The sequence below is a fragment of the Salminus brasiliensis genome, chromosome 4, assembly GCF_030463535.1.
Source record: "Salminus brasiliensis chromosome 4, fSalBra1.hap2, whole genome shotgun sequence".
Taxonomy (NCBI): Eukaryota; Metazoa; Chordata; class Actinopteri; order Characiformes; family Bryconidae; genus Salminus; species Salminus brasiliensis.
In genome coordinates this window covers 24,313,836-24,336,979 of record NC_132881.1, presented here as the reverse complement: position 1 = coordinate 24,336,979, position 23,144 = coordinate 24,313,836, and the positions used below count along the sequence as shown (strand labels likewise).

Below are 23,144 nucleotides of genomic sequence, written 5' to 3'. Positions count from 1 at the left end.
AGAGGACCATTCACCTGGCCTTTTCACCTAGCAACGACCAAAAGTCAAACAACACAGATTCTGTCCCTCAATGGAAAAATGACGATACGCACTACAAAGAATTGCAACATCCAGATCAATACAGAAAGTGTGCAGAGCTGCAGGAGCGGTGCGTCAACTGGGACGGCAAGCAAACGATGCAATGAGAAAGGCAGAACTGCGTTATCCACTGAGTCAGCACTTTCTAACCCAATGTAGGACAGTGCAGGGGATACTGTAAGGACACACACACACACACACACACACTCATATCATTCATATCACAAGCCTAAAAGCCAGGAAGCCATCACCATGGCAACTTGGAGTAAGGCAAAGAAAAACTGCCAGCATGCACAACCAATCTCTGAGTGTAACCAAGCAACAGGGTGACATGAAGTTATGTAATGACCACTGCGCTGTCTAGGGCTGCAGATATGAAGTGATGTAGCAGACTTGACATTAAAAATCACAGTCAGTATTCAGGGGCCAAAGTGCTACTATAAGGCACCGCGAGGGGAAGAGGATTCTGCTCTATCCTACACACACACAAACACACATATATATATATATATATATATATATATATATATATATATATATATATATATACACACATACACACATATTGCGATCAGTTACACACTGATTTTTAACACCAAATACATTTCACTGTCTTCTACTCCTCTTTACCAAGGGTGCCAACATTTCTGGAGGGCACTGTGTAATCTGGTTATGATGTCTACAGTTCCCTTTGTTTAACACTTTCAAATCACACAATATCTCATGTCACTATATCAAGGCCCAATCGTCCAGCTTACTGCATATGACACCTGTCAGTTAAACGAGCTGAGACACAGACACACACACACACACACACACACCACACTGCTGTTCTGCTGTTTCACTGCTCTGCAGATATGCATGCAGCTCGGTTGTAGCCTACTACAGAAATAAATAAATAAGGCACTCTCGCTCGCCTTTGTCAGAAACACTCACTGAATATCTCGTTAACCCACACAGGCAACGTGGATGAAATAAACCCTACACAAAGGCCCCATATCCTTCGGATTTATATCTTATTTACCACAGCTGTGATCTCCACAAGACACAGCGGCATTTTCCACCAGCCTCTTGACATGAGCTGTGTGTAACGACGGAAATAAACAGAGCCTGAAAGAAACTCGGATGTGTCGTAGCTTTTGATCCATCCTGACACACCGAAAAACGTGCTTTACAGAAGCCAAACGGCGATCATCTGACCTAAAAATATTAGCTGGCTAGAAATGTTAGAGTGGTTGTGGTGTACACCTCTTGTACCCCGTTGACACGTGTATACATTGGGGGTCCACGCATTCTCTTCCCCACCGCATGCACCAGCTCTGCTTGTCTGAATTAGCCGTGTGCTATTGCAATGCTATTAATAGTAGCTTAGCCCGAGGACACACTCACCTAAACTGCCGGCGAAACCGTCCATTCTGGGGCGAATGTCAGAGCAGACACCGGGGGGAGATATTCCTGGCTGCTGTCTGGTTGAGTCTCTGCCCTCGAGAAGAATGAAGGGAAGGGGCCTTGACGAGCCGAGCGCGGATTAGCTGTCCTCTCTCTCTTACGCCGACTCCTCTCTCTCTCTCGGACCTGAGGGGAAGTCAAAGGACAGGCGAGCAGCGGTCAGCCTCTGTCCAGGACGACGCGGCGCTTTTTTGGGGCACTGGATCACGGCGGCTCCCTGAGCTCCACGACCGTGAACCGCCTCCGTCAGGGGGAGGGAGGGAGGAGAGGAGGCGGGGGAGGGGGAAGAGGAGGAGGGAGGAGGAGGAGGAGGAGCGGAGACTCACTGTTCTGGCTGTCGCGTTTCCGACTCCGCCTGGTTTGGCACATGCGGCTTCCCTTCGAGTGCCGAGCCCCAGTCAAGTTCATCGTAAGAGGCTCACTCTCACAGCTTTTGCAATGTATGACGACTCTACGTTGCCATTCGCGGATCTTACCGAGAACACGACCAGAAAACAAAAAATAATGTGTGTTATGAGTGAGAAACGCACTTGCAGTGATACTCATATTGCATATACAAAAACACTCGATCACCTTTTGCGTTGCACACATAGAAATCTGATCAAAATAACAGCTTCAGCATCATGTTGATGCTCCACTGAACTGTAACAGGCAGAAAAGCCTCTATATAGCTGCACCATGGCACCAAGATATTAGCAGCAGATCCTTTAGCTAAGTCCTGCAAGTTGTGAGGTGGGACCTCTGCATATTGGGAACAACGCCCAAGATCCTTTTGGAGATGTCAAAGTCACTCATCCTTACACTTGGCTATTTTTACTGCCTGCAACACCAACTTCACCACATTCATTTCAACAACTGACTGTTCACTTGCTGCCTAATATATCCCACCCTTTGACAGATGTCACGGTGGATTAAGGTTTTTCACTTCACCTGTCAGTGGTATAGCTATATATTTTGTTAGCTATATATGTAGCTATCTATATAGTCATATCACTACAATTCAACAACGTCAGTTATTTAACCATTATCCCACCGTAAGAAGCTGATAGTCCATAATTAGCAGTACTGTTTCACTAAGTTACTGGGACAGACCGACCACAAACAGCGTGTTGATGGTAGCGCTATGCTAGCTAACTTACTGTATTTGCATTGAGGTTAAAGAGTTAAAGACAAGAGTAAGAGCTCACCTTGCCGTTAAATTACAGGAACGCTGCTTTCAACTGAGATTTCACTGAGAAAGATTTCATTAAGTAAATATATTCTCCACCATATAAGCCCAAAGAACCCACCTGTTCACATAAACCCATCCTCCCAGCCACTCAAAACACACACAAGCAGCGCTCGTTCTATGCTGGCATACGTTAGTTAGCTAGCTTGCACTAGCTAGTGCTACATAAGCTAGCTAGCTGCTAGCTAGCTAACACGAAATTAGCAGTTCTTTCGGAGATTCTCAACATTGTGCCTCCGAACACAAACTGAATACAAAAAAAACTACAAAACAGACCGCAAACGGACCACTATAGGAGAGTGACCAACATTTCAAGGACTGAACTAGCTAAAGTTAGCTAGCTAGCTAACTAAACGACGACAAATGAGAGCTAACATGGACTAAGCTCGATCAATATAGCTAACGTAATTAACATACATCATTAGAAATCTGTAAATAGTAATAAAAATAACAAAGAGAAGATTGTCCAATGATGTTTTTTAAGAGTTAAAATAGTACAACTGTAGTGGCGGGTTGAATGACCGTTAGATCAGTGCCCGGTAATCCGGGTTTCCGTTAAAGTTTGAATTGAAATGAGCGCGTGACTGAGCGCGTGGGCTACAGCAGCCAGCCGTGCAGCACGCTGACCATCTCTAACCTCAGCCTAAGCATTTACATTTATCATATTTATATGTATTATTCCGTACTCCTAACCTTTTCATATAAGAGCATTTTAGAGCCTTTTTTTGCATTTTGTATTTTTTCATGTTTTAATGGAAAAAATAAAACGTATTAATCTTATTTTAATTTCTTATCTTTCAAACACACACAGTCACAAAACACAGAGTTTCTGCATATAAAATGTTGTGCAAAAGTGCATTTTAATGTGAATTTAAGGATTTAGAAGAGACCATTTCCATGACATCTCCCACTCCTTTTTCTTTTACTCAGACTTTACACATTATACACTTGCATTACCACACACAAGCTACATTTACATTCATTTTTAAGGCATTTAGTGCTTCACAGTTTACTCAGAAAATACCCTTAGCCTTAGTTTATATAGACTAGAATTCAAAAGATACCTCTAAGCTTAGACGCCACTAAGTACAAAAGTCAGTATGGAGACCACAATACTTGGCACTACACTTCGCCCAAGTATTTTTGGAAGAGATGGGTCTTCAATCTACATTAGAAGACAGTGAGAGACTCTGCTGTTCGGACACCCATGTGAAAGTTCGTTCCGCCACTTCGATGCCAGGACAGAAAAAAGCCTGGACGCTTGTCTTCCATGGATCATAAGGGATGGCGGGTGAAGCCAAACCATATTTGGAGCTTGAAGGGCTCTTGGTATAGATCAGGTTTTGACCATTGCCATCAAGTACGGAGGGGCTGGTCCAGTCTTGGCTGTGTAGGCCAGCGGCAGGGTCAAGGTTTTGAATCTGATGCGGGCAGCAGCTACAGTGAAGCTCATGAAGCTACATGATCTACCACATAGGTGCACTTCGTAGATTTAGAATTACTGACTGTAGGCCATCTAGGTCAACAGCCCCTTTTCCAATTCATCATTCACCAATAAAATCACCACTGAACAGATATCATGTATATAGAAATTCTACTTAGCATCTTACTGTGAGGAGTAAAATTATCGTCTGGTCATTAAGGTCAGGGTATCAGCATAATGGTGAGAAATGAGCAGCTTGGCAGATTTTTCACTGCATGGTCCAAGACAGCACATGCTATTTTTCATGTCATTTTATACCCTCAGAGTATGCACTTTAGAAACTGCTCATTTTCCCCCTTTTCTTTTTTCCTTTTTTTTTTTTTTTTAGAAAGTGGTAAGGACAAAATGGGACACAGTGATGAAAGCAGCATGGTGAGGTGGCGAGGGCATGTCTCTAGCTCCCTACTGTAAAGGATATATGTGCTTTATGGGCAGTCTTTAAACATTTACATGTAAGTGCCATAAATCTGCAACAAGCCTGAACATCAGACCTGCAGAACAGAACGTTCGACTCTGAGCATTATGGTGGAGCCATACAACAATAGATAAACAATAGATAAACAAAATTATTAAGAAAATTGTAATGTAGTATGTCAGTAAAATGCATGTCAGGGGAAGAAAGGTTGATAATGCAGAAAAAAAGGATAGCTCTGCTAAGATTTCAGCACCACCTATAGGACAGAGGGCCTGGTATAGACCAGCAGCTGTTCACTAAAATGTTTATGATGTTTTTTCCCCCACTTTATTCCTTGTTAGTTTTGCACAAAAAGTTTAAAAATTTTTATTATTTTATCATCACTGTTTTCCATTGTTTTTTTCATCTTTTTTCCATTTGAAAACTCCAGCTGCTCTATACATTCTTATATAAAATGACATTTTTGGAGATAATAAAGACTAACTAACATACATCTAAATAATCAGACTAACAATTTTGAGATCTGGCCTATTTGCCACAGTAGGTGTAGTCTCATATGGATAACGTTAGAGTATAGTATTCAGTTCTAGCCCTGGGGGGTGTTAAAACACAACTGGATTAACTTTAGAAAAGGTAAATCACCAGACTATGCTGGACACCAGTCTTCCAGGGAACAGAACTGAATAGCTCTGATGAGGAGTGAGGAGAGTGCAGTAATGGGCCACAGCTATAATCCACAGCTATTCACTTCTGCTCCTGGATGACTGGTGTCCAGCATGGTTGGCTGATTTCCCTACTACCATAGAGAGGAGGAACTCCACTGACCCAATGAGCAGTGAACATGTGCAGCACAGGTGTGGCCTGCTGGTGCTGACTGGGCCACACTGTGGAGAGTTGGTGGGTCAGGGAAACAAAACCGGTAACCAAAAGGCGGTAGGACAGTCATGGCCCTGAGCCTTGAAATCCCTGGGGAGAACCTTTGGTGGCGAGGCTGAAAACCTTCACTCAGGTTTTCTTAATTTTGTGTACCATGCTAGCTGAATGTGGGCTTTTCCCAAAGCAGCCACTTTAATCAAAACTGGGCAAGGATGGCGCCAGACACAATGAGCAAGACACCGCGTTGTCTGACCACGCAAAACAACAGCCTTGTGTAGTGAACCGGCACGGCAGGAGAAAAACGTGGCAGTGTCCTTTCAGAAGCAAGGAAATGCCAAAGGTTGGGCCCATTGTGTTTGCCATACAGACAAGAGTCTGTGCAGGGAGTTTGAGAAACGGATGGCTCTGCTCGCTGTTGGGCTGCTAGAAGGCTGCCGAGTCACCGCGAGCGTGAAGGGCGCATTGTGGTGGCCTGAGTGGCCCTATTGAAGCCTCACACTGACGAGGCTGTTCCCAAATCTTGTGCTTCTGCTCATCAGCGTGGCCTCTTTACCAATACAAAGAGAAAGAGAGAGCGTTTTCATCACAGGACACATCGTATTGTCAGCATGCGGGCTCGTAGCGAGCTACTGCCCCGCCCGTCTCTCTCCGTCTGACTTCCTGGCAGTGGTTGACCTCTCGCTCCAGCACCTCTGCTCTGCCAAAGGCACAGCCAAAACAGACAAAGCGCCTCTTCTTCTTCTCCCCTGAAGGATGAGGAGAGAGAGAGAGAAGGACAAGGGCAATCTGTCTCTCTCTGGGATCCTCTCTGTGGCCTGACAGGGCAAGTCTGCTGTGGTCTGCTCCGAAATGATTTCTCTCCTACTTTCAAAAGAGCTAATGATGACTCGTTAAAAACCTTCCATCCTGCAAGATGGTCGATATTAGTACAGCTCAGATGGCTGGAAGTGCTATGAGAGATCATGCTATGGGGTCATTTAGATCTAAGTCTTAAGACCTGTAATGGAGAGCAACAATCCATACAAGAACATCCATGATCTTGTCTTCCCATGTCATAGATTTACAGTGCAGTGTATTCAATATTTACACTTACATTTACGGGATTTCGCTGACGCTCTTATCCAGAGTGACTTACAAGGTTACTCGTATTACAGAGGTGGGCCAATACAGTGTTAGGAGCCTTGCCCAATGACTCTTATTGGTGTAGCGCTGCATAGTAACCCAGACCGGGAATTGAACCCTAGTCTCCCACATGGTGTGGCAGATCACTGGCAGACTGGTGTTATCTGTTGCGCCACACCAACCACAACCACACTCAATATAATGTGGCAAACAATTAAGGCAGCATTAAGGCTTATTTACACTCCCTTTACGTATGAAAATAAAGACCATCACAACCCACATACTCATATGTGCCCTTTACATTAACATGGATATCAGGAAAAAACTACCACTAGGGGGCAGTTCACAGCCAAAGGTTTCTGGCAACAGCAAACATGGTGGTGGAGGTTGTGAGAATGTACTCACTACAAAAAAGACAAAAGAGGTTTTACACAGAAAAAAGACACGCAGAGGTTTTACACGGCTAAAAAAACGGTGTAAACTAAAGTTTCTTCTTCGCCATGTCCATAGGGCAGTGGCTGCATTTCGCTTGAGTTGTTGGCCACACTGCCCCAACAGTTCGAGTGGTACTGATTTATTCCGTTCGTATCCGTAAGCTTTTAGAAAACATCAAAACAGCAAAATGAACGCAGAATACAGACTGAGGCTTCGTCTGTTTACATATAAACATAAAGCATAAATGAACCTGTACGCAAGAATTGTTTTTTTCCTGCTCCTGGACTCTCCCTACAGTCGGAAAGTGCCATAAAGGACACATTTTACACATGCATTTCTGGACAAGCTGAAAGATACAGAACTGTCACTGAAAGTGAAAGAAACATGTGGATCTATGTGGTACAGTAATATTACAGGAATTTACATGAAAAGGTCTCGGGTAATGTGGCTTTAAGCTGTTCTCACCGTTCTCATAGTTGGCAGCGTTCCAAGCACGAACTAGCAATGGTAGAAACGCTATTCTCCATAGTACTCATCAGTGGAGCATCACAATAATTCTGAAGCTGTTTTTTTAAGGTAAAAAATATCCACTCGTGAAGTTTGTGTATGCCAAAGCTTCACATGAAACTACACTAAACTGCCATAGGTTTAATGTAGAGGCCCTTTAAATAAGCCACAGCCAGACTGACTTTGTATTTTAAATGCATTTGGAGAGTTCTGCAATGATAAAGGAGACAGATCTGTTATTGAAATCGTACATAATAGCTGCGATATTCAGTCCAAACAACACATTTTCAATATTACCCTTTGACATCAAGCTCTGTGTGCATTCCTACTTACTCGCCATATGGCCACAATGTGTTCTTAACTACTTCAGGCGATTGTTTGCACAGTCTGAACCAAATACGAAGCAAGCGTATTAGTAGGGAGTTTGTGTCCCCCATTACTGCAGTAACAGCCTCTATGCTACTCAGCCTAACATTATATGTGGGAACATTGCTGTGAGAATTTGATTGCATTCAATCTTAAAAGCATCGGTGAGGTCAGGCATGGATGTTGGCCAGTTAGTTCAGGGCTACAAATGCCACGCAGCCCATGTCAAAGGTAATGTTTGAAACTCCATCACTCCAGAGAACACAACTCTTTTCCACTGCTCCACAATCCAATGCCAAGCCTCCAGCCAATGTCGGTCATTGGACATTGTAGGCAACTGTAGGCTCATGTGCTCAGTGCTATTCCAAAAAATGGTTCATGTGCACAGTCACCAGTGCCAGTTCCACATAGTCAAAGTGCAAATGATTAACTGAATGAGCGAACCTATAAACGTTCTGCATTCTGGTAGTGCTCATCATCTCTCTCTCTGTCCAGACACTGCTGGACCATGTCCCGCTGGCATGCCCATGACATGCATTCTAACTGTTCATTCGAAAAGTTCACCCAGCACCCACTAGAGGTCAGTGTAGTCTATGATATACAGTCCAGCTTCAAATGGAGTCTAAGAGGAAATAGCTGTGAGTGACTTTGAGACAGTCAAATATTATGTGAAATTCTTGGATTTTCTAAATATATATATTTTTATAAATCTATAATAAACTGCTTTCTTTTCTTTCAACATAAGCTGCCATTTCTATGAAGTCAAAACTTGGAACAACAGTGGCTTCCTATTCTCATGGAATGTGTTGGTAGTGATGCGGATCCTTGCAAGATGACAATGATGGCTGAAGCCCCTAAGAAAAAGAATTGACTCATCATGTAGAAAAAGTGCAGCTCTGTTCCAGCTTTACTGCAGTTAAAACATGTGACTTCCAGAGACTTTACAGCACTTGAGTGGACATAGGACCAGTTACAGTTGGCAGAATGGTAATCACAGTTACTTTCTAACTGGACTGGTGCTTTTATTTATTTATTTGCTTATTTTATATAATTCTTTTTTATTTTAAGAAGACTTCCCGTCCTGCCAAAATGAGTTATTAGTTCCACCTGTGAAAGCCAACCAATTAGTTGAATGTGCTCAGTTTACAGAGTCTGGAAAACAATGAATGTGATGGATGGCTGTTTTGGCAATAGTAATCAGGGGTTGACTTACAGGGGACACATGCACAGGAACTGCGTACGCAGGCCGGGTGAAAAAAAGTACTGTGCTTACTATGGGTACTGCATCTACGAAAAGTCCATAGGTTTTGACGTGTAAACACTTTAAATTAAGACAAATGAAAATAAAAAGGCTTTAATAGGTACATTATAATTCTTCAAATTTGTTGTTGTGATGCAGTGACCAATGGCCAGTGCTGGTCTTTTCACAAAGGTAAATTAGCATATTTGTGGGTGAGTTTATTTTACACAAATCTGAGTTATGTTGGATGTTTTAATCAAAATAATACATTAAAATTGAACCGCACTTAAAAACATTGGTACGCACAACTCAGACAGATTCTGGTGTAGTTCTCTGTTCTCTTCAATGAAAAAAGTTCAACTGTTATTAAAGCGACAGTATGTAAAATTCTTACCTTAAAATAACACCTTCAAAATCATGTTGATGCTCCACTGACCTATAATAGAGAGAATACTGTCTCTATCATTGATACTCCGGGCGCAGAACGCTCCTAATTGCACTATGTAACTTAGGTAAAGGAGGTAGGATAACGATTGCACATGAACTGAGTAACCTGTAATATTACTTTACCAAACCAGTCCACGTGATTGTTTTACTTTTAGTAATGGTTCTGTATCTCTCAGCTCAGCTAAAAATGTGTAAACATGTCCTTCTTAAGGGATGAATTCCACTTCCTGACTGTAGGGGGAGCCTGGGAGCAATAAATGCCAGTTCCTCACCACTAGTAAATGACAAAATAATGTTCATGTAGAAAGCATCTGTGTCTATTCTGCATATGGCATGCTAATCAGCTGTTGCGAAAAAACACTATGACTTTTGCGTGGCTGTTATCAAATGAAACACATATTTAATTGACTAATTTAACCATGTTTTGCTACATAAACGTGAAGTTTTGAAACAATTTCCCACTCACAAGCCAACTGCAGTGGGTAAAGACAAGCACCTCTTTTGCAAGAAAACAAAAAAAAAATGTAGCAAATTAAAATAATGAATGCTTTAGTTTCAGGCTGTCTATGAAAACAAGACTGTATCAGACTTTCCTTTAGCTGAACTGTCCCAATACAGAGATCTGTTCAATTGACAATCAGTCATCTGTTCTTAAGCCTAGTAACTTTCATCATCATATGGGTAATGCTTTTACCTAAGGAACCTAAAAGTCAGGTGACACTTGAAATACTTTCAAAAACTCTTCCATCTTCTAACAAACAGAGAGGGTGGAGAGCCCAACAGTGTCAATTAGTGGACACGGGTGTCAAACCAAACACTTCTTGCTGAAGAGATTTTGCTACCCACACTATATTGCCAAAAGTATTTGCTTGCCTGTCTTCTCCCACATATGAACTTGAGTGAAATATGAATTAAATTCTTAATCCATTGGGTTTAATTTGATGTCTGGCCACATTTTGCAGCTATAACAGCTTCAACTCTTCTGGGAAGGCTTTCCGCAAGGTTTAGGAGTGTGTTTATGGGACTTTTCGACCATTCTTCCAGAAGTGCATTTGTAAGGTCAGACACCTATGTTGGACAAAAATGCCTGGTTCACAGTCTCCGCTCTAATTCATCCCAAAGGTGTTCTATTGGGTTGAGGTCATGACTCTGTGCAGGCCAGTCAAGTTGTTCTCCAACAAACTCGCTCACCCATGTCTTTATGGACCTTGCTTTGTGCACTGGTGCACAGTCTATTGGAACTGGAAGGGGCCATCCCCAAACTGTTCCCGCAAAGATGGGAGCATGAAATTTACCAAAATCTCTTGGTGTGCTAAAGCATTAAGAGTTCATTTTAATGGAACTATGGGGCCAAACCCAACTCCTGAAAAATAACCCCACAGCATAATCCTCCCTCTACCAAACGTTACACTTGGCACAATGCCAAACCCAGACTCACCCATTTTATGACTGAACTTGTTGCACAGGTATCCTATCACGGTACCTGTTCCTGAGAGTGACCCATTCTTTCACAAACGTTTGTAGAAGCAGTCTGCATGCCTAGGTGCTTGGTTTTATACACTTGTGGCCATGGGATCGATTGGAACACCTGAATTCAATGATTTTTACAGGTAGACACAGTCACTTACCACTGACTTTGTTTATTTGGGTTTATTCTCTTGTTATAAAGTTCATATGCACAGTCTTTAAATGCTCTTATATACTAGAACGATAGATATCACTTATCATTCCAATGCACTAGGAGATATTAGGAGAGTCTATATACTGCCTATATAATCATTCGATACACTAGAAAATGAGACGTTAGTGCATTCATGACCTTAATATACACTCCTATGCACTGGAATAGGAGATATTAGCCTATATACTGCCTCGATAATCACCCCGATACACTAGAAAATGAGATGTTAGTGCATTAATGACCTTAATATACACTCCTATGCACTAGAATAGGAGATATTAGTCTATATACTGCCTCGATAATCACCCCGATACACTAGAAAATGAGATGTTAGTGCATTAATGACCTTAATATACACTCCTATGCACTAGAATAGGAGATATTAGTCTATATACTGCCTCGATAATCACTCCAATACACTAGAAAATGAGATGTTAGTGCATAAATGACCTTAATATACACTCCTATGCACTGGAATAGGAGATATTAATCCACAGACACTAATAGAATGTTGTGTGCCTGTGCTGCATTAGTAAAGTTCTGCTCAGATGTCATAAGGTACTGAAAGATGCATTGCATGATGTCATAGTTGCAATGATGCAGAAGTTCTGTGATCAGGGTCAGTTCTGATCAGTCTGTGTTTGGGTATCAAAGAGGTCAGCTGCAGACACTGGCTGCCTAAGAAAAGCAGAAAGATAAAGGGGAAATGTAGAAAGCGAAAGCTGCCATGGAGGGAACACAAACCAAGAAGACCCACAGGCAGCAAGGAAACAGGTGGGGGCTGATGTTCTGGACCCGCCAGCAGGTTGAGGGTCACACTTTCTTAAAGGTGTTCTATCTGAGACTATCTGAAGAATGTGAGTACAGGTGAACTCCACTGAAGAGATGGAGGAAGGCATGAAACACCTAATGAATCTTACAGTTAAATTACCTGTTTCTGCTATTGTACTTTTAAGACTGATATATGGAAATGAGCTCTGATTTAATTGGAAGCCCTGTATTGTGCCAGCTAAACATTCCTCATAACTTTAGTGTAAATGGCTGGGTCTAGACAGCAGTAGGATGAATGGGGTGGAGCTAAACTCATTTCTAAAGAATGAGTGGCACTAAACTGCTATAAGATAAATGAGTGGAGCTAAAATGCTATTTGATGAATGGGCAAGGCTAAACTACTGTGTGTGTTCAGTGGTCAGAGCTATACTAATGTAGGATTAATGGGTGGGGCTAAACTGCTTTAGACTGAACGAGCAAGCTAGGCTGCTATAGGCTGAATGGGTGCAGCTAAACTGGTGTAAGATTAGTGGCAAATCAAAAATGTTTTAAATGGGTTAAACCTTTTTTTGCTCAATGGGTGATGTTAAACTGCTGTAAAATGAAAGGGTGGGCCAAAACTACTGTAGTCTGAATTGGTGGAGCTAAACTGCTGTAGACTGAATTGAAGTAGCTAAGTACAGTAGCAGTAGCAGTAGTAACACTACTACTACTAGTAGTAGTAGTAGTATTAGTAGTAGTAGCAGTAGTAGCAGCAGTAGTAAAAAGTAGTAGTAGAAAAAGTAGCAGTATTACTATTAATAAAGTAGTAGTAGTAGCAGTAGCAAGAGTAGTAGTAGCAGTAGTAGCAAGAGTAGTAGTATTAAGTAAAGTAAAGGTGCACGTATTTGTCACTGTACAGTGTGGACTGTACAGCGAAATGTGTCCTCCGCATTTAACCCATCTGGTAGTGAACACACACTCACACACACACATGTGTGTTAGGGGCAGTGAGTACACACACACCCAGAGCGGTGGGCAGCCAACTCCAGCGCCCGGGGAGCAGAAAGGGTAAAGGGCCTTGCTCAAGGGCCCAACAGTGGCAGCTTGCCGAGCCCGGGAATCGAACCCACAACCCTGTTATCGATATCCCGGCGCTCTAACCGCTGAGCCACCACTGCTAATAGTAGCAGTAGTAGCAGCAGTATTACTATTACAAATACAAATAGCAGCAGCAGTAGTAGTAGTAATAGCAGCAGTAGTAGTAGCAGTAGTAACAGTAGTAACAAAAATAGTAGTGGTTACAACACGAATAGTAGTTGTAGCAGCAGTAGTAGTAACAGTAGTAGCAGTAGTAATAGTAGTACTAGCAGTAATAGTAATAGCAGTACTACTGTTATTACTAGTAGCAGAAATGCTATTATTGTCATTATTATTATTACGAGTAGTAGCAGTAAGATAAGTGATAGGAGTAGTTAATATTAAAACAGTAGTAGCAGCAGTAGTAGTAGCAGTAGCAGCAGTAGTAGCAGCAGTAGTAACAGTAGTAGCAACAGTAGTAGTATTAGTAGTAGCAGTAGCAACAGTAGTAGTGGTAGTAGTAGTAGTAGAAGTAGTAGCAGCAATAGAAGAAACAGTAGTAGTAGTAGCAGTAGTAGTAGAAGCAGTATTACTATTAATAATGTAGTAGTAGTATCAGTAGCAAGAGTAGTAGTAGTAGTAGTAGTACCAACAGTAGTACTAGTAGTAGTAACAGCAGTAGCAGTAATAATAGTAGTAGTAGCAGTAATAGTAATAGCAGTACTATTATTATTATTATTATACTATAGTATACTATTATTGTCATTATTATTATTATTATTACTAGAAGTAGCAGTAAGATAGTGATAAGAGTAGTTAATATTAAAACAGTAGTAGCAGCAGTAGTACTAGTAGTAGCAGCAATAGTAGTAGTAGTAGCAGCAGCAAAAGTAGTAGTAGTAGAAGTAGTAGCAGCAGTAGTAGAAAACGTAGTAGTAGCAGTATTACTATTAATAACATAGTAGTAGTAGCAGTAGCAACAGTAGTAGTAGTAGTAGTAGTAGCAGCAGCAGTATTACTTTTATTAATAGCAGCAGCAGTTGTTATAGTAGTAGTAATAGCAATAGTAGTAGCAGTAGTAACAGTAGTAGTGGTAGTAGTACTAACAACAGTAATAGTAGAAGTAGCAGCAGTAGTAGTAACAGTAGTAGAAGTAGTAATAGTAGTAGCAGTAGTAATAATAATATTAGTACTATTATTATTACTTGTAGTAGAAATGCTATTATTGTCTATTATTATTATTATTATTATTATTATTACTAATAGTAGCAGTAGTAGCAATAAGAGTAGTTAATATTAAAACAGTAGTAGCAGAAGTAGTAACAACAGTAGTAACAGTAGTAGTATTAGTAGTGGCAGCAGCAACAGTAGTTGTAACAGTAGTAGTAGTAGTAACAACAGTAGTAGCAGTGGTAATAGTAGTAGTAATAGTAATAGCAGTACTATTATTATTACTAGTAGTAGAAGTGCTATTGTTGTCATTATTATTATTATTATTATTATTATTACTAGTAGCAGCAGTAGTAGCGATAAGAGTACTTCATATTAAATCAGTAGTAGTAGCAGTAGTAACAGTAGTAGTAGTAGTAGTAACAGTAGTAGTAGTAGCAAAAGTAGTAGTAGTAACAGTAATAGTAAAAGTAGTAGTAGTAGTAGCAGTAGTAACAGTAGTAGTAGCAGTAGTAACAGTAGTAGTAGTAGTAGTAGTAGTAGGAAGAGAAAAGCACAAACTAAGACAGACACAGACTGAGAAACACACAGACTGATGAACACAAGGACTGAGGAACACAAGGACTGAGAAACACACTGAGAGAAACATAGTGAGAAATACACAAACTGAGAAAGACAGACTGAGAAACAAACAGACTGAGAAAGACACAGACTGAGAAAGACACAGACTGAGAAACACACTGAGAGAAACAGACTGAGAAACAGACTGAGAAAGACAGACTGAGAAAGACAGACTGAGAAAGACACAGACCGAGAAAGACACAGACTGAGAAATATACTGAGAGAAACATAGTGAGAAACAGACTGAGAAACACACAGACTGAGAAACACACAGACTGAGAAACACACAGACTGAGAAACACAGACTGAGAAGCACACTGTGAGAAAAGCACAGACTGAGAAAGACACAGACTGAGAAAGACACAGACTGAAAAAGACACAGACTGAAAAAGACACAGACTGAGAAAAACACTGAGAGAAACATAGTGAGAAACACAGACTGAGAAACACACAAACTGAGAAAGACACAGACTGAGAAACACAGACTGAGAAACACACTAAAAGAAACATGGTGAGAAACACACAGACTGAGAAACACACAGACTGAGAAACACATAGACTGAGAAACACTGTGAGAAACAGACTGAAAGAAACATGGTGAGAAACACAGACTGTGAGAAACACATAGACTGAGAAGCACACTGAGAAAAGCACAGACTGAGAAACACACAGACTGAGAAGCACACTGTGAGAAAAGCACAGACTGAGAAACACACAGACTGAGAAAAGCACAGACTGAGAAACACACAGACTGAGAAACACACAGACTGAGAAGCACACTGTGAGAAAAGCACCGACTGAGAAAAGCACCGACTGAGAAACACACACTAATAAGCAAACACTGAAAAACAGACTGAGAACACCCACACAGAATGAGAAACATACACACACTAAGACGTTAGTAGGGGTCTGTAGGTGACCCTAGGCTCAGCAGGCCCCAGAAGGGGTTGGTAGGCGTCTGTAGGGGTCAGTAGGAGTCAGTAGGAGTCAGTAGCCTTTAGTAAGGGACAGTAGGCATTCGTAGGCATCCATTGGCATCTGTAGGGGTCAGTAGCTTTCAGTTAGGTTTAGCAGGGATTTGTAGGGGTCAGTTAGCAGCAGTAGGGTGTCTGTAGTAGGAATCAGCAGGGGTCAGAAGCCTTTAGTAGAGGTTAGTAGGCATCTGTAGGGGGATGCCTAAGAAGAAACACACACACACAGAAACACACACAGAAACAAACATGCTGAGAAAACTTTTATTTATTTATATATTTATTTTTAGACTTATTTAGTTATTATCCATCACCATCCAAAGTGTATGTATTTATTCATTTGTTTTTTATGCCATGCAATTCTTTATTTTATGGATTTACATAGAACATACATATGTAAATCTATTTATGTAGATTTACATATTTAATGGTTTACATAGAACCATTCAGCCTGTTACACCCAGTCGGATACTGGGACGATTAGTGCCACTCTGGCCACCCGCCTGACCCCACCGCTGGCTGGGCGGGATCTCTCACTGAGTCCTCAGTTGTCTTCAGGCCTTTCCTCTGAGACCACTACATTACTCTCCAAGCTCTACTGCTCGGACTACATCAACGGCTAATTACTGACACTCTTCATCATAGCATGAGTGATGAGGCGGATGGTAATGACATGGATGTGGACATGGCAGCCAGCTGTGCGGAGGTGCTGAGGGAGGAGTCGCTGAGGTCATTAGCCATGTTTTCATAACCTCATTAAACTGCCATTCTTGGCTGGGTTTGTAAGTGCAGTGGCACGGTGGGAAAAGATTAGGATAGGTTTACACGCTGCCTGTTTTACTGCGGGGAGGTGGGGGTGGGTGAGAGGATTCATTATACATGAAGGCAAAACTCTTTAGACACATGAGAGATTAGAAATGGGTATGAGGCTGTTTTTGATGCTAATTTGAGTAGAGAGCAGTTTTCAGTGCCTTGGCGTTGGTGTGACGTTGGAGGTGTATGAGCTCACTCAGGCTATGTGTGAAGGAGAGAAAGAGTGTGTGTGACTTCATCAGCTTTTCGAGTGGCCAGATTTCCTATTCTCATTATTCACACCATCCACTGCCCCCCTCTCCCCCCTTTCCTTCACTTAACTAAACTAAACTTAACATTCATTAAACCCCTAGACAACCTCCCACTTTAGTCCATTACCCCCGGAGCCTAATGCCCCCTCATGCAGACTGTACACAAACACATGCATGGCACCTACACAGTCATATAGGTCCATCTTCCTCTCTCTCTCTCTCCGTCTCCCTCTTCTTCTGTTATTCCATTCCCCCACTTGCATGCCGCGTCTGTTGAGAGAACCACATTAGCGGAGGGAGAGATGGGGAGCAGATAAACGAGTGTGAAGCAGAATGGAGTCATTAAGGACGTGTTGATGGAGGGAGTCTGAATTACAGCAAAGGTGGAGAGAGAGAGGGAGGGGAGCTAGACACAAGAGGCCCAGCCACGGAGCCTTCTTAACCCTTCAGCTCGTTCTGTTTATGTGTGGGCCGCAGATAGCCCAGCCGCCGCCAACACTTTCACCACCACACTGCCTCATATGAATGAACAGACCCTCTCCCTGTCTGCCCGAGCTCACGTATAATAAATAAAGCCTGCGCTGAAACCTCCTATTAGTCCTTTAACTCCCACAAAGGAGACGGCGTCGCTCCAACACATGAAGTGTCTGAGAGTCCTGATAGTGAGTGAGTTCAGTTTCACCAATTACACGCTAAAGATATTATTCTTTTTTGGACTGATCACTTCCATGTGCCTCTTTTAACTACACTTACATGCACACTTACATACACTATATGCACAAAAGTATTGGGACACCTGCTAGTTAACTCTTTCTTCCAAAATCAAGGGTATTTATATCAAGTAGCTCTCTCTACTGTTCAGGAAAGGCTTTCTGCTGACTGCATTGAGATAAGCCTTCGCTAATGTGAAGTTAGCGAAGTCAAGATGTTGGATGATCACCACCGTACCTCATCCCCAACTTCAACTCTTTGTCTCGTTGTAGAGTGTAGGGATTGCATTGTCAGTAAAATATCTTTGAGACAGGATGCTGCTATCTCAGCTCCAAATTTTCGGAACATAGCGCGAAAGCCCTGGTTCTCAGCAGCTGAATATAGACGCAAATGCTTGGCAATAAAAGTTATGATGGAGTTTGTAATTCGCTTCACCCTTTCCTAGTTGGGTGGAGGCTTTGACATTGTTTGCTCAATGGTTCTTTGGTTGACAGCACTGAAAAACGCCTTGTTGTAGTTGCTGCCAATCGGAGACAAAGTGCTTCCATGCACTAGCTTCGGTAGGATTTCTCGCTCATCTCGTATCTGTTATGTACACACCACAGACTGTCCGGCGGAGCACTTACACACTAAAAACTTAAAAAGGATATATATTTTTCATGCTCTGAAATCATTACGCTTTTCACACTGTCAGTTACTAAGTAATACACTTCAAGATTGATAAGGGAGTAATAAGCACTCTAACACCTCTAACACTAAGGGCCATTTGCCCATTGAGTGGGCGATGGTCCTCATGTGTGCTTTTTAAAAATAAGATTTACTCTGTGACAGAATTCATAACCAGCATTAGCATCACCGTCTTCAGCTTCTTCTTTTTTATTTATTTAGTACTTTATTATTATTGTTTATTTACATCATAACTAATCTACATGAGATTACATCTTAATGCCATATAAAGCTGTTATTTGGAAATACTGCAGCCTCTTCTGGACATCTCTTGCATAAAAGCTGAAAGGTGCCTGCATTTCATTTAAAAACCCTCAAAAAAGACAAAAAAAAATTACATCAAAACAACATCCTAAGAAATTCCTAAAACTTGCAATATTACTGAATGAAAACATAGCTATAGGTGACTATAGGGCACAAAGACACTGTAAATATATTTTACTTTAATAGAAGTTACTGAAGAATACGTTTTCAAATGAATAACTGAACATGGCCTCAAATCTGCAGGCCAGGCTGATGAAAGAGGACATTTTTACCCTTGCAGGCAGCTGGGTCTGGGATAGCGACGGTTGGTGGGCCATTCTGAAGGATCAGAGGGATCAGGGTGGGAGATCATGGATGAAAAACAGAGATCAGCCGGGCTCTCCTCCGCTCTTCTTCCCTCCCTGGCTTCATCTGGCACAAGTCACCTCTCTGCTAATACCAGGCTCTATGAAGCTGGCAAGGCACCTAGAAAATCAACAGGGATTAAAACCCTTTCGGGCAATGTTTGCACGATGGAGTGGGGCAAACCAAATGAGGGAGACGGCTCCAACATTATTTATATAAATATTTATTGGATGTATGCAGCGAAGCATACCAAAGGCAGGGGCTTCCCCCTCTTTCAGCCCCTCTTGATGTGAAAGAAAGCAGGCCCACAAATGAGAGTGACAAAAACCTAAAAGGAGCTCTATAGAAGCTGCCACTAGATGGTGACATAGAACCACTGGGTGGAGAATTCAAACAACAGTACTCCAATGGCATGAGTCAAGAGTAGAGTACATAATAAACTCCATTCCTCACAGGCTGCTGTTCAAAATACAGTATCCGGCAGCTGTCTCTGACCCTTGTTTATAAATTTGTTAGATTCTGTGATAAGAGAACCCTTTTGCCCCTTTTTTTTTCTCGCCCCACACACACCCATAAACTCAAACAGTGGGGATAACAGATATCTGTCATTCATTTAACCCTCCTAATCTTCCATCCTCTCCTGCCCTCGCCAATCCACTCAGGCCCATTCGCCGGCTGATCAGACTTCGGCGATAATCTGGAAAATGTAAATTTCAAGCGTAAAAACAAGCTCAAATCTCTGATCACATGCTAACCGTTCCCAGCTGTGTTGTACAGTCCGCCGAGCAGCCGGCCCGGGTGCTGACAAGCGGGTTAGGCAGAGGAAAATGAATTAGTGAGCCTGTTTATAAGTTAAAGATGTGACCTGTAAAAAAAAAAAAAAAGATTCTGTCAGAAAGCTCAGTAAAGTGCATGGCATGCCACGAAGGGCCTGTGGGAGATATGAAAGCTGTCAAAGCCAGTTCAGGGTCTAAGTTTAGAGCCCAGGGCGCAATGTGTATATCAGTACGGAGAGTTTATCTACATGCTCTTTGTGTAGGGCCACTGTGGGTAATCCCTGAGGTGTGAGGTGACTGGCCCTGCTGTTACAAGTGTCTTGCTGCAGGACAAGCTTCACCAGACTGCTGAACTGTTTGCTCGTCATAGCGTGTAGATCTGGAATGCATTCATCATATCGTTATAGCTGTATATGATATGCATCATAAAAATGATTCATGAGAAATCATACAGTAGTTCTAGGTCCGTTACTGGAATTCTGATCAACAGCAGGCAACGTCTAGCATTTATTCTCCCCGGACGAGTGGCATTGGGGATTGGGAATGACTCATTCGGGGAGAAATTAATGAGAACAAAAGTGCTCTTTGTGTTTTAAGTTTTGGAGGCAGCTGTTTTTTGGTACCAGCTGTTTCTGCTGGCTAGCAACATCAATCATTCATCATTTTAATCAGCAGAACTGACTGTAAGTTTAGAGTAAGAGCAGGATCAGCGGCAGACCTTTTAAAGGATGCTTACTGTGACTGGATATTTCTTTCTGCATAAAAGTAACTTTTTTCAATTGTAGGGGCTTTAAATTGAACCTAGATCTGAGGTGGCTTTAGAGAGTAACGGAAAATAGGAGTAGTGAGGTTACGTTCCCAGGAATTAATGTAAAGTAAAGTAAAGTAATTCCAGTACAATACTCAAAGGCAGTGTACACGATTCTGGAGAAACAACAATACCCCTCAGTGTCTTCCTCAGAAACATGTGACCGGCAAACTTCCATTGATAAACACAGGTATTGCTGAGTTTGAGGGATATGCTGCATGCTGCAGGAAGCAGGTTAGATGAACTAGTGGAATTATCCAGTGGAATTGAGGTAGGTGATGTAAACATACTGCTAACTCTGATGGTTCTTTCCCAATCTGACATCAGATGGGCCAAATTTAGCTCGTCCAACTTAAATGAGGATAACTATAGATAAACAGTTGCAATCAATTATAGTTTGTCCTAGAACTGCATGTTAAATCTGTATGTATGTGTGTCTGTGTGTGTGTGTTGGTGGGTGTGTGTGTGTGTGTGTGGGGGGGGGGGGGGTGATTCTACTTCAGGTCAACTGCTTATATTTTGTGAGCCGGAGACCAAAGTTCAATGCATTAACAAGGAACACAAACACCCCACTACCATCACCACCACCACCACCATCGCTGCCGCCACCAACTATAGGAAATGAGACGCTCTGCCATGTGTGCTGAGACATAAGCCGGGTGTGGAGGGCCCTAAAGCTGTAGCACGGACCTCTGGGGGCCAGAGCCCAATGCTTACCCTCTCCTTTCCCCCTCACACGGGTGAGAAAGCCCCCTGATCAAAGCCTGGCCTCACCCCTGCTCAACAACCCAAAGTACCTCCAACGTAAACAGGAAAGCTGGCTTACATGAAAACACCAAATCGTTTTCCATTTTTCTCCCTTGCATGGAGGTTCTAATATAAACACTGCTGCTGGGCCTTGCTAGAGGACAATACCCAAACCCCAGCAAGGTCAAAGTCCACGGATGGAGATGAATGGGTAGAGCGGTTTGCGTGACTACTTGTGTAGCTTCCAATGTGAAAATGTCACTTCAAAACGTTGAGCTGTTGAAAGCACCTCCCTGACCTGCTATCGGACTTATACAGGACTACAGGAATATAGAAAGTCCAAATGTACACTGTTTAGAATCCTGCTCTTCATCAGTACAACTACACATCAAAGAGAGCTCACAGAGCAGGAGACTACAGATCTGTACTCTAGAGATAAGGACAGGGACAGAGAGAGCATAAGAAACCAACAAGAGGAGAGAGGGATGCCAAAGGAGAGACAAATACACTATATGTCCAAATGTTTGTGGACACCCCTTCTATTATAGGCATTAAACTACTTCAAGTTACGGCCATTGCTGACACGGATGTGCAGATGCATACACACATACATCTTCTCTGGTCCCTGTAGAGAAGTATTGCCAAGAAAACATGACCTTCTTGAGCAGATCTACATGAACCTTTTGCCTATAAGGCACCATGCCTAATGCCAGGCGTGAGCTAGAGGAGTATAAAGCCCCCCTGCATTGAGCTGTGGGACAGTGGTACGTCTCTGGAATGATGGATGGTGCTCCACCCAATACTTTTGGAACTGTGTCCTCTGGAATGATGATGCTCCATTAAATCTTTTTGGGTTGAGTTGGGGAGTTGTGGATGAGCTGTAATGGTGATCATCCAACATCTGACCTCACTAGTGCTGTTGTCGCTGAATACAATCAAATCCTATATGTCCATATATTGTATATAAGTTAAGAGACATATAGAGAAATAGGGAGATAGGGAAAGAGAGAGTGAAAGAGAGAGTGAGTGATTGCATGCAGTTGATCCGATTTCTAGTAATAGACCCGTAACTACTGTATAATGTCTTCATCATAACACAGCCCATCAGACGCACATTCTCAATGCTAACCCCCAGACCAGCAGGAGGAGAACCAACCCAGACATGCTCTCCATTTGAGCATGACAGCAATTGGCTGCATGTCTGTGTATGTTTGGTGTGTGTGTGTGTGTGTGTGTGTGTGTGTGTATGCAGCTCCACACAGGCACACATGCTAACAGCGTTACGTAGATTCCATAACCTCCCCAAGACCATGTCCATGCAGCATGGCCTGCTTTAGCTAACTCACACCTTCCACTGCCAATGGAGAAGGTTTATTATGAGCAGAACTGCAACAAGAGGGTTAACATGATACTTCAATAATAAAAATGATAAAAACAGACAGAAAGGTGTGGGCTTTAGGATGACTGCTACTGCTGGTATTAACCATGCTATACATATTTGTCCATTTCTATAGACAACAGTATAATAATAATAATAATAATAATAATAATTAACATTTTTGGCTTTTAATTCCATATAATAAATCTGTAGAACCTTTTCAATGCTTGCTGATTCTCCTAATCGCAACCATTGATCTTCATAACCCTAACCTAACCCTAGATCCTCCTAACACTAATCCTAACCATAGATCCTCTAAACCCTTACCTACCCCTAACCCCTCCAAACCTTAACCTAACCTCAGATCCACCTGACCCCAACCCTTAATGTAACCCTAGATCCTTCT

General features: G+C 42.1%; 1 protein-coding gene across 1 annotated transcript in view; it reads right to left on the bottom strand.

Moving 5' to 3' along the window:
* Positions 1-1,773, bottom strand: part of LOC140554561 (echinoderm microtubule-associated protein-like 4) — a 70,775-nt gene extending 69,002 nt beyond the window's left edge. Inside the window, exon 1 of the mRNA XM_072677694.1 lies at positions 1,468-1,773. Within this exon, the coding sequence (XP_072533795.1) occupies positions 1,468-1,492 (25 nt within the window). The 5' untranslated portion in view covers positions 1,493-1,773. The remainder of the gene's footprint in view (positions 1-1,467) is intronic.
* Positions 1,774-23,144: the final 21,371 nt, after the last annotated feature.